At 41.5% G+C, this 12423-nt stretch overlaps 1 protein-coding gene across 2 annotated transcripts; it reads right to left on the bottom strand.

Moving 5' to 3' along the window:
- Positions 1–138: 138 nt before the first annotated feature.
- On the bottom strand, positions 139–11815 carry popdc2 (popeye domain cAMP effector 2). 2 transcript variants are annotated; one of them, XM_069713427.1, is made up of 4 exons: positions 10996–11815; positions 7645–7753; positions 5665–6103; positions 139–2266 (listed from the first exon to the last, which is right to left on the bottom strand). In XM_069713427.1, exons 1-4 carry the CDS (start codon positions 11487–11489, stop codon positions 2184–2186), a joined length of 1125 nt encoding a protein of 374 aa, XP_069569528.1. In that variant the 5' UTR covers positions 11490–11815; the 3' UTR covers positions 139–2183. The 2 variants fall into 2 exon arrangements, with proteins under 2 accessions (XP_069569528.1, XP_069569527.1); XM_069713426.1 differs by having other exon boundaries at positions 2180–2266; positions 5528–6103.
- Positions 11816–12423: the final 608 nt, after the last annotated feature.

The raw sequence follows: 12423 nt of genomic DNA, 5'->3' as shown, positions 1-12423 counted from the left end.
TTTTCTCTGTCAGCGTTTGGAGGCAAAATCATTTTTTGCAACGCAAAATGGAAAACGTGCAGTACACATGGTGATGTAGTGGACTTCCTTAGTAGCTACTACTACATAAATCCATTCATAAAACAAACATGTGAAGCGTTTTTGTCTCTGAAAACCATGTGACATGACCCATGTGAACATGTGCTCTTGATACAATGGTGAACCTGGTATCACAGCAAAGCATGTAATACACCCTTCATACTGTGTCAGTGTCACATTTTGCTTTGCTTAGGCATGAAAAGTAAAGTACCTTAGGTTTAGGCACCAAAACTACTTGATTAGGGTTCGGGGAAGATCATGGTTGGGGTTAAAATAAGTAATTTTATACAAGTAAGATTACGTAAATCACATAAGTTTCTTGACGTACATTATTAAATAACATTATGTAAGCAAGTCCTGTGTTTGTTTTATCCAGCAACCCCCAACTATTGCCCTATGTGGACTTTCACACTCTTTGTATGTGTCACATGACGTCCTTCTTCGACCCAGTTCTGGCTGGTTATTCATGCATGGACTTTTCACACCTTGCCGAGGGTAAATGTGATGCTGACACAGAATCGTCTAGTGGACTCACAGGTGTATTACATGCTCTGGCACAATACCAAGCTGCAACGGTCAGCAGTCCATGTCTACAAAAAAGGTGAATGAATTTCCCTCGAGCTCATTGCCTCAAGACACAAAAGTTAAAAATCCTTTAATGCAAGGTGAAGTCAATGGGTGTCAGAAAGGCATTTTGCCTTTTGCACCATGACAAAGCAGTGTGTGCCCTGAATGTTTTTAGTTGTAGGCCTACATAATTAATCTGGAGTGTAACCAGGGGGCTGTAGACTCAGTGTTAAGTGATATTGTGACAGATATGACAGGAAGTAGACTGTCAGAAACTAAACATGTTCACTGCACGCCAAGAGCTTAATGGTGAAACTTGGGCCCCATGAAAGTACTTCATTTTAGTCTCATCCTTTGTTTTTTATGTTAATACCAGACAAACAACACAATTTAAATTATACACCTGTGTATTGAATACTCCATTAGTTACAAAAATTAAAAAACATGGTTTACAGGCATTCAATATATCACCAGAGAAGAACTAAGAGGATGTCTTGTGGATAATTTGGTGTCATGCTCTGAGAATAAGTAACAGGCTTCTTTAGACAGCAGACATCAGTGACACTAAACCAAGTCATGGTGCATTCAGATAATTAGGTTACAACAAAACATGACAGTAAAATGAAGAAAATCTACACTGCCGGCTCAAAGGTTTTGTACCATCACAACATTTTTTTAACAAAATAATTTCCAGGTCTGCAACTGATGAAGAATCGAGTATGATGATTATAGTTAATTAACAGTTCCATAACCTCTTATCAATTCATGTATTTGTTTTTGGATTGCTGCACAAGTTTTTCAAAATCATTAAAAATCAGTGTTGTAACCTTTCAAAGTTCAATAAAACACTGAGTGAGTCATTTGTGAAACAAACATCACGAGTAAAATTTTACATGAAATCAAGTGACAGTCTGAATCAAACAATTAAAGCTCCAACATCAAATATGAGCAGGATGAAACACAAATTTATCTGTTTCACTAACATACAATACATTTCTAGAACATAACATAAAATGTTAGACATTAAATTTGCTGGTAAATATCAAGGTGAAGGCTGTCTCCTGAGTCCTCCAGTGTCCGTTAATACAACAGTGTTATTATAATTTTATGATATCTGCACATTAAAAGAGGTATCAGCTGGTAGTGAAAGGTGGTCTCTCTCTATTGGCTGTTCTTTTTTAATTCACTCGGCTATTAAAGTTGAGATTTTGTAAATTATTGATTAACTGAGTCTTGTGACACGGCCTAAATGCAGCTTCAGGGACTTTAAATGTTGACAAGGAAAGTGTTCGGAAACACAAAACTATTAAAATGTCCAGATTTGGCAAGAAAATATTAAATGTTAAAAGGTATCAGTACAGACTGTCTGTACTCACTGCTAATTAAACAGTGGAGAGGAAGAACTCATGAGCTTGGTGCTCAGGACTGAAGAACAGGGACACAGAGAGAAAGGAGGAGACAGTGTCAGAGCAAGTGACGTGTGAGACATTCGTACTGCGATACTGTAGATAACATGGTGTTTCCAGAAGATACTATTCTCACAGTTTGGGGGTGTCGGTGGGAGCCAGCGGCGCTCTGCCCCTCTGAAATCGAGGTGGTAGATTCACATCACCATCCCCTCCTGCAGAATCAACATCAAAGCCGCAGTTAGGACACAAGTGTGTTCGTACTGATATCATATAACAAATGTGTTCCATAATATGTGACGAATCGGTAGATCTGTTTATCATCCAAGCAGCTTGAGCAAATTGAGCAAAAAATGGCCTTTTGCCTATTCACAGCAAACTTACTGCTATACCATATAAAGGTTAGAAACAAAGCTCAGTTAAATATATAAAAAAGACCACAAAACGCTATAGGTTTTCAAAAAAATTAATTTGATGCCTCATTAACAAAACAGACCTGCAACCAGACAGATCAAATGTTTAAAGCAGCGTGAACTTTCAAGAGAAATCCTGTGTAAACAGTTTTACATAAAAGTCCTTGTAGGTGCCGCTCTTTTCTTTTTCATATTACTTTCCATGTACTGAAAGTTTGTTTTATGTAAAAGAATCACCAAACAGCTAGCACAACTATGAACTAAGACAGGGCTGGAATAGCCATGAAAGGGGGACCTGGGGCATGAGGGCAAATGGACCCCAATTGACGTCTCCAATTATAATTTCAGTTTGGTCAAAATTTTATTCTACTTTTAATAATGATTTATTTAGGAATATTCATTGTGAAAACTACAATTTCATCTAAAATTCAAGTACTATAATAAGTCTACTTTGGCCTCAACATCAGGTACAAATGAAACAGCTGCCTTAAAGTGCTTCTCATTTAAGCTTTTGAGGCAAACTTGAGCTGGTTAGAAAAAAATCATTGATTCACACTGAACCTCTGGCTTTTGGAATCGCTGAGTGCCCATGACCCCATGGTTGTTGCCCACTTTGCCCCGTTGACTACCTGAGTGGTTTCACTATCCAACCACTACTGTAGGCTATATGCTTGCATGCAAAGAGTCAGAAACCACACACCAAATATTGACTGTTATTTTGTATATTCACATCATTAGTCTTTTCCACAAGTGTGAGTGTTGAACATAAATGCAATTGGCAGCTCATAAGAGCTCCTCCTCCTCCTCGCTCCTCCTCTCCTCTTTGATTCTGAACAACGGATTTCAGATTTTTTTAAATATGTTCTGCTGAAATTTAATTTGCAATACTTACTGAAATGCAGGGAAGATCACAAGTACTGTGTGTTTGTAAAAGAGGACTTTGACTCTGTTATCCAAGATTGAGAGTGCCGGCGGCTCCCTGCGGCGCAGACAGCAGATTTGTGAAATGTTGTGCACATCTATTCTCGCGTGTCCACTCGGTTTGAATCATTTGCCCTGTCTGAACTGACGCTGTGTGATTACTGTGGGACGGATTTGACCTGCTAGTTTACAGCCAGCCGGCTGCAATCCAATCCTGAAACTGACCCTCGTATCCAGCTATGAAATATGATCTTCCACCTGTGATTGGGTGAGGGCTGCTTTTGATATGTTAGGAAGGCAAGCGACGATGATGACGGGGGGAAAGGTAAACAGATAAGCAGACCGAAAGCCAAAGGGTGGGCACTGGACACACGGGATTAATAGCATTGAATTTATTTTAAATCCTCTAAATTTACAAACTCTAATCCACGTTAGATGAGGATACAGCTGCTGCCAGCCGACCTCCCCGCTTCTTCATCACCAGTCGCTGTTTAGAAACCCCCTAATTCACCACACACTCAGGGAAAGTAAGGCCACACACAGCGCCTGATCAAATGCCCGAAGCCGTGAAGAGTCCACACTGTGCTCATTTCCTGATAAACTGTTTTTACTGATTTATCTCCTGAGAACAAATTCAACTTTGCTTCTGTACCAAACATGTCTGTAAGCCTGGAAGCAGCAGAGCCAAAGTAAACACTAATGCAGGGCAGCTGGCACAGAGGGAATTATAATTTTAAAGCATGGTTTGAAAATAGGATCCAGAAAACCCTGAAGATGAGGAGGCCAGCGGCCAACATTTAATGTTAATCTCTGTGCGACAAATAGTTTGGTGGTTCAGTGAAATAATGCAATCGAAAGTATGACTTTTTTACTTTTACATGCAGAACACCAAGCAGCCAGAGAAATGGGATCCTCACAAGAGGAAATAAATAAGAGGAAAAGAAAAAAAAAAACTAAATCACAGCACAGGTTGCTCCTCACATCACCTATCATGATAGGGCTGGGCAATATTTCAGTGTTGATGTGTATTGATCATATGTCTAAAAACGTCTTGTTTAAATTATTGGATGCTCACTAACTAGTTTAAAATGATCAGAGTGAGTTACTGAGGTTTGTTCACTATCAAACACTGATGAAGTCACTTCAAACATCAGTTTCAGAACTTCAAATTTCCTTTTTATAAAATATTTTTTCAGATAAAGATCATGTGGTATGAGCAAAGTTTCAGAACAAGTACCCTGAAGTTGTTTTCTAAACCACTGTGGTCAACTTTTAACCTCTTTAAATTCAATTGTTTTAAGTAGTTCCTTTTTGTCAAAGAGGAACTCCAATTCTTCACTTGACTTAAAGTACCAGTAAAACCATGTAAATAATGGCCCCTTAAAAGTCATTCATTAAAAATCATACTTAAATAGAAGTACAGAAGTGTTATTTTTTACTATGTACTTCCAAAGTAAAAGTACTCCTTATGCAGAATAGACACTTTCACAGTGTTGTAAGGCTATTTTATGATTTTTCATATTGGTTTGTTAACATGTAAGCAGCATTTTAATGTTGTAGAGATGAGATGACTCAAATTCTAAGCCCTTTTAATTATATGTATATATTAATGGTTAATTTAATTAAATTTGATTTATAAAGTGCCAAATCACAACAAAAGTTATTTCAGGGCACTTATTATAGTAAAGTCCTAACAACATTATAGAAAGGAACCCCACAATGCAACAGTTCCCTCATGACAGCTGGAAGGAAAAAACTCCCCTTGACAGGAAGAAAAAACCTCGGACAGTGGTAGGAAAAACAACAGAACCAGACTCAAACTGCCTCGACATGTGCCTTTGAATGCTGTTATAATGCTTAATAGCTCTCAAATAAATGTAGTGGAATAAATGACATGTAGAGGAAAGGGAAATACTCATAATTAAGGTACAACAGAAAAGTACTGCTCAGATAAATGCATCTAGTAACGTTTCACTATTGTCATAAATCTCGAAATTGATGTCTAAAAATGACCTATAAGTATAAATAATCGCCCAGCCGTTTATCACACTGCAAAGCCGGGTTAGTAAGAGTTGTGCACCGCAGGCCTTTCATGCACGCACACCAACCCAACGCACCTCTTTGCCCAGGTGAGGTACTTACATGTAGCTTGGTGACCCAGTGTGTTAGCTCCAGCACCCTGCCCCTCTACCTCAAATAATCCCTCTCACTGCCATAATCCATTAGGGAGCCCGCCACATCAGCAAAATCCTCCAGGACCAGGCTGGCGGAGTCCTCACCAGAGGGCAGCTCCGGGTCAGATGCCCAGGGGTGGTGACAGCGGTCGTGCTGGGGAGCCTGGGGTTCATCCAGGGCCGTCTTTCGCGGTCCTTGCAGCTGGGGCTGGGCTGGGTCGGACGTCTGGTAGGCCGGCGCCGGGTCTTGGCCCTGCTGTTCAGTTTGCTGCTCCCTGGCGACGCCGCCGTCACTGCCGCTGCCGCCCTCACTGCTCTGCGAGGAGGGGACCAGCACGTGGTAGAGGCTCGGCAGGCGGATGTCCAGCAGCACGCCACTCTTGATGAAGAGCTTGTTGTTGAGGTTGTAGAGCTTTTCGGCAATGTCGTATCCAAGCATGACGGAGAAGAGGCGGGCGATGTAACGCTCCTTTGATATCAGCATGTAGAGGCGGCGGCGACGCCATGAGATGTAGCGGGAGTCTTCCTCCGCTGTCAGGGTCACCTGGGGAGTATAAATGAAAGACCTGAATATCAAGGGCTTAAAGGTACTCTTTGGGATGTTTGACCACTAGTAGCAGTATTGAGCAACATTTTTACTAGTGGGCCCTCGTTCTGTTTGTAAATATCCAGGCGACACAGCTTTGTGGTATTTTCCCGACTACCAGTCAGTTGCAATGCAGGGAAGAAGCTAATAAGTGTCGTCAATGTAAGTTTAAAAAAAAAAAAAAAAAATCAGCATTGCAAATGTTTTATGTAATAAATGCATCAACACATTTGTTAAACATCAAAGACAAACACAATGTATCTCAACAATTTCCAACATTTTTTACAAGCAAAAGTGGCGAACACTTTCTGATGCCAGCGACTCAAATTCAAGGAGATTTTGTGTAATTTATAATAGTAATATGAATATCTTTGGGTTTTACACTGTTAGTCAAGTAAAATAAAATATTTGAACACTTTTCCGCGGGCTGTGGGAAATTATACAGCTTTGTATCACTCTAAAGCGTGCAATACACCTGTCAGACCACTGGAGGATACCATGTTAATGTCACGTTTTAGCCTCGACTAAATGTGAAAAGTAAGCATGACCAGGGTCAAAGAAGGAGGTCACATGACGGAGGCCATGTGACAAAGTACAAAGAGGGATAAAGTTCGCATAAGGAGTCGGTGTGGTTGAAAGGAATCTGCCAGATTTACCACCCGGAGACGGGTGTTAGAGAAAGCATGAGAAAGCAAAAGTCTATGGATTTCTTTCTAATTAACATAAGTAAGTTCCTTACATAACGTAACGTATTTACCTTATGTAACATACACGTTACGTAACTTATGAGACTTACGTAATTTAAGAGACGCACGTAACGTTACTTACGCAAAATTACTTTTAAAACTCAAACCCTAATCTTTTCTTAAACCTAATTATATGGCTTTTGGTGGCTAAACCTAAGGCTCCCTAATTCTTATGCCTCTGCAAGGTAAAACGTGACACTGATGCAGCATCCTCTCATGGACTGATGGTGTATTACACAGTTTGCTGTAATACCAGGTTGAACTATAATGGACATTTTCACTTTTTGGGGCATTTTATACACAAAAAATGTATTTAGTTCCAGGAATACAAATAACAAAGTAGATGACAAATAGTTGCATTTCTACTTGTGTCCACCTCATCAGTCCGATACCAGGCACTGCTTTCCTGTTTGAAACCCTGTCAGCACTAGAGATAAACCTGAATGTCCAACAAGACCTCAAGACCTTTCTACTTTAACTGAACTAATCTAAGGCAACAGGATATGTGAAAGGCAATAGGACAACTGCTTTCCTTGTTCAGCTTCTCAGTCAGATGCTGAGTCCGATAAAAGGCAACAAAAGACAACTGGATCTGTGTCTGGTCTCTGTTTCCAGTTCATTCAGAGACAGCACTTCAAGTTTACTTTCACTGCCAGGCTTGGAAGTTTGAGCCTTACGTCCACACCGTTGTTAAAACACAGGTAGAAACTAGGTCAGTGTATCCTGAAGTGAACTGCATGCAGAGTCCCGTACCTGGAACTTTCCCTCCTCGTTTGGTCTGAGAGACTCCCACTCAGGAGAGTCGAGGAACTGGTGGCGGTGAATGTAATGCAGGAACTGGCCCTCCAAAGACACATTGATCCTGAGAGAGAGAGATACAAGGTTAAAAAGATGCAGGGATTAAGACATGATAATGAGTGCAGGGAGAGCAGGAGTTCACTTTGCAGGGCCGGGCTAAGACTCCTGAAGTGCATATTAGCATAAGCATTTTTCTCATGCAAACTAAAGACAGACTCTCTTCAGTTTTCTCTTCAGATAGAGAGATTATGCCAAGTTTTTTTCTTCTGCTAAGAGTATTTCTACACACCGATTAAAGCAATCAGGACCTTCAGAGTGAAGCTTTATTTTGGAGAAAAATGACTTTGTAGAATGAGATAAGCACACGAAACATGACGACTTTATTGGACTCCATCAAAAGATTTAGTTTTATTCTTCTGTCAGTGTGAGTTGAAAGTTGCCATATCAGCACTGTAAAATGTCTGCTTTGTTTCAACCACCTGACATCCACAGAGGGGAATCTCCTCCAGGAAATAATCCTTAAAACAAATCTTTGTGCGCTTCCAAACTCCGTGTGTGCCCTTGTATCGTATTAGTTGTTCATTTGGAGGGCCTCTTTCAAGGGGTAAAAGTTATATTCAATTAAAAGTCACTTTAAAGTGATACAAGTTTAAATGAAACAGGTATTTTGTATTGGAAAATCTTGAAATGCTTACTAGAGTGTCTGTTCATCACAGAGCCTGTTGTTGAGGCAGGCTAAAACTACTAGAAACCTTTATTTAGACTTTTCAAAACAGTGGGTGTTAATTAGCAGCTATTTTGCTCTGTGTTGTGGTATTAGTTGGTAGGGCACCACAGAGGGATTTCCAGTGGGGAGTCCCGAGCTAAAAATGTGACTGTACTACTGGTAGTGTACTTTTTGGCACATTCACTATATGATCAAAGTATGTGGACACATCCTTCCTTCAGTCTGGAGCTGTGATCTGTGGTTTGATTTAATTTGGATCTTGTTAATGCTCTGGTGGCTGAATAGGAAGAAATCCTTGAATCATATTTAAGGTTTTTAATTCTGGCCGAAAGTCATCTTAGATGAGTTGACACTGTTACAGCAGCAGATTAATCCCTGTTGTTTTGGAATGAAATGTTCCAACCATCGAAAAGCTAGGCGTCCACATACTTTTGGCCAGACATAGATTCATGAGGATGTCTTAGGAAGAAGCACGTTGAAACACATGTTGATTACGCAACAGTAAAACCACTTTATGAATCTGAAAAATTATACAATAAAGAACATAAAACAACAAACTTAACTGCCTTTAAAAATGAAACGTGTCCCTTGTTTGTTTGTTTGTTTGGATCGCACAGCTGTCAGCACTTTGGCCAACATTTAATTTAAGGTAAGAGGAGCGGTCAGTGTCTCCTCTCCTGTCTTGAACACAGAGATATCATTTAACCAGCTGGCAGCGAGCAGAGGGACAGCACACCAGTGAGTCACAGACAAAAATACTCTGTTTACAACATTTCTCTTGTGGAGACTCCAGGACTGTGAGATCGAATGCAGCTCTGCTTTGAGGATGTTTAGATGAAGAGGAGACATTTCCTGTCACGGCTTTATGCAGCCAAAATCTTCAACAGAGTCATTAATAGGAGATTACTATAAAATAATGGGTGTTCGTTTTTCTATATCTATAAGATAAATTGAACCCTGTAGTATAGAGGAACTGTATGCAGTGAGCACTGTCTGTTTTATGAATCCATGACTGACAATAAAAAATGCAACAACATGCTATTACTGTCCAACAAATCATATACAGTCATATACTGTAAATGAGAAGGAAGGAACTACCTTTAATCTTCTCCCACATCACACACATCACACTTCCCATACACTAGATGAACGAAATAACATGAACACCTGTACAATAATGCACACCCCTGAAGTAGCCTTTAGACTGTGTGAGTTAGGATTTTACATAGAAAACTAAAAATACCACCTTGTGGTTGTATGACTCCACTAAACCACTGAAGTTTACATCTATGTCTGTCCAGACTCATTCAGATGATCCATACAATCACCTCATTCACAAGCTGGACACCAAAGGTTAGTGTCACTAATTCAGTATCTGACCAAATGTGAAATATGGTCACAATATCGCTTTCTGTTTCTGAGTTATGGTGCTGAATGACGGCCTGAAAAGTGTTATTGCCGAATATTACGATGTCGCAGTGAAGTTGACCTTTGACCTTTTGGATATAAAATGTCACCACTTCATCATTCTGTCCAATTATACAACTGTGTAAAGATTTTGTCATAATTAGCGTATAAATTATTGAATTGAGGCCACAAAAGTGTTTTGTGAGGTCACAGCAAGCTTTGACCTTTTACCACCAACATACATTCAGTTCATCCTTGAGTCCAAGTAAACAATTGTGCCAAGTTTGAAGAAATTCCCTCAAGGTGTTCCGAAGACACCACGATGCCTCTGGCTTCAGCTACCGCCGGCACCGAGGCATAACACTGAGTAAACTACTCATTAGTGTGTCATTAGTATCTTTACACTGACCAGTTTGCGTGTGCGTAATAATCCAGGATATCATGACAGCATTCTAAAAGACAAAAGGTTGTAAAATGAGGACTTTTGGTTTTGATACTTCACAGCAAAAACAAGTCTGGTGTGTGTCGGTTCTCCCTGACGTCACTGTTGGAAGGTGCAACACACTTACAACAAGCAACCTGCTGCTAAGTTGCTCTCAAGGTAGACTTTGCTGATTATACCTCTACTTTTACTTAAAGCCGCGATAATCAATGTTCATATTAAGAAAACGTAACAGAAGGCACCCCTTGTAAAGACAAACTCAAAGGTTTATTGCCTGGCTGCAGTTTCTTTCAGTTTACCAAAACATTGTAGCCTCTTTAAGCTTGTTGTTTTGGTTTGAGAGACAGATATTTACTGTTTTGTTACCTTCTCAACACCCTCATCCGCATCATTTCCAGCTGCAACTGCTGCACCAAACAGCGGCCAGTGACTATCGCTCCATACATTAGTGGCTAAAGATTCAGATATTTCCCACATGGAGTTGGTGGAGACCAAAAACAGAGCTTAAAGGAGAGTGAATATTGAACTTGTATTAGTGTTTTCACATTATGATTTCACTTTTTGGTTGGTTCTATTGAAGCAGTTCGTTGTGGAGGTTTTCTTTTTGGTGTACAGGTATCTGGATTTGTGCACACGCAGGCACGCACGCACGCACACACACACACACACACACACACACACACACACACACACACACACACACACACACACACACACACACACTCCTCACCTCCCAGCCAGCAGAAAGGAGAGCTGGTCGATGGGCGTCTTGCCCTCCGCAGCGTACATCTGACCCGCCTTCAGCTCCACCACCTTGTTCTCAAAAGCACTTGCAATCTCTTTGAACACCTGGACAGGCACGCCCAGCGGCAGGTAGACCGCCTGGTAGAGGGAGGTCAGCTCCTCGCTGCGTATGCCCTCCCGGTGCAGACGGAAAAGGAGGTGGCAGATCTGCAGCAAGCAGGCCAGCAGCAGGAACAGGTTCCAGGTGAACACGTCCAGGCCGCACATGGTCATCCAGCCCCACAGGGTGAGGCACAGGAAGGCCGGAGACAGGAAGCCAAAGATGAAGAGGCACCCGTAGGCCCCGCTGCCCCCCATGTAGCCCAGGAACAGGATGGTGTTGCCCAAATGGTAGATGGCTCCTTCTGTGTTGTTCGTCCAGCCATCGCATAGAGGCGGAAAGAACAAGCTGTCCACCAGAGTCGAGTTGTCTGCGTTCATTTTTAAAACAAGCTCAAAGAGGCACAAAACAAAGTAAAAAGGACTCAAAAAAAATTCGAACTCACTCAAACTTGGTGCTAATTCTGTCTTATCAGCTGATACTGACTAAAAATGTCAGAGGTGAAGGTTTGTTCCCTTGGCGTGCAGCTGAATATTCTTCAATGTGAAGAAGTTCTCAAAGAAACACAGCTGGAATGGCTTCCTTCTTCTTCCTCTCCTCTCATCATGCGTCCCTTCCTCTCTCCTCTGGCTCCTTGCCCCGTCTTTCCCCCCTCCGAGTCTTCCTGTCGTCTTTCTTGCCGTTCTTTTCTGTCTGTTTCTCTTGCCCGCCGGCCTGCACTGCAGAGCCAACAGCTGGAGGAGTCAGGGATAAGGGAGGGGGGCGTTGATAGAGCCCTAGAAGGATAACCATGTTTGGAATTGAAACCCAAGGAGAGAGTGGCGGACAGAAAGCAGGCCTGCTACTTAACATAACAGAATGAGAGGGGGAGAGAGAGGGACAGGAAACAGGAGGGAGGAGAGGGACGACAGCAAGTATCTCACAGAGACTCACAATGTGTCACACACTCTTAAAAAAAAAGAAGTTCCTCAAGAGTTTCACCAAAAGTCCATGAGTCCAGTTTACTCCCAGGACTGTGGCTCCGCTGGGGCATATTTAGAGACACTGAAATAAGTAGGATGGCAGGACAGGTCAGATTTCAGGTACAGACACCCACACCCACACTCACCACCACCACCACTATTACTACTACCAGCACCACCACCACCACTACCACCAATACCACCACCACCACTACTACTACTACTACTACTACTACTACTACGACTACTACCTCATACAGTATACCACTACTACTACTACTACTAGTACTACCACCACCACCACCACCACCTCACAGATCCGAGTCTCAGTCTGGAAAAGTCAACGTTCACA

This window comes from Brachyistius frenatus, unplaced genomic scaffold (assembly GCF_029030835.1).
Source record: "Brachyistius frenatus isolate BFR_SWC_R1_liver_20210118 unplaced genomic scaffold, ASM2903083v1 Contig_118, whole genome shotgun sequence".
NCBI lineage: Eukaryota > Metazoa > Chordata > Actinopteri > Embiotocidae > Brachyistius > Brachyistius frenatus.
The sequence above is the reverse complement of the archived record's forward strand: the minus strand, read 5'-3'. Positions and strand labels throughout refer to the sequence as shown.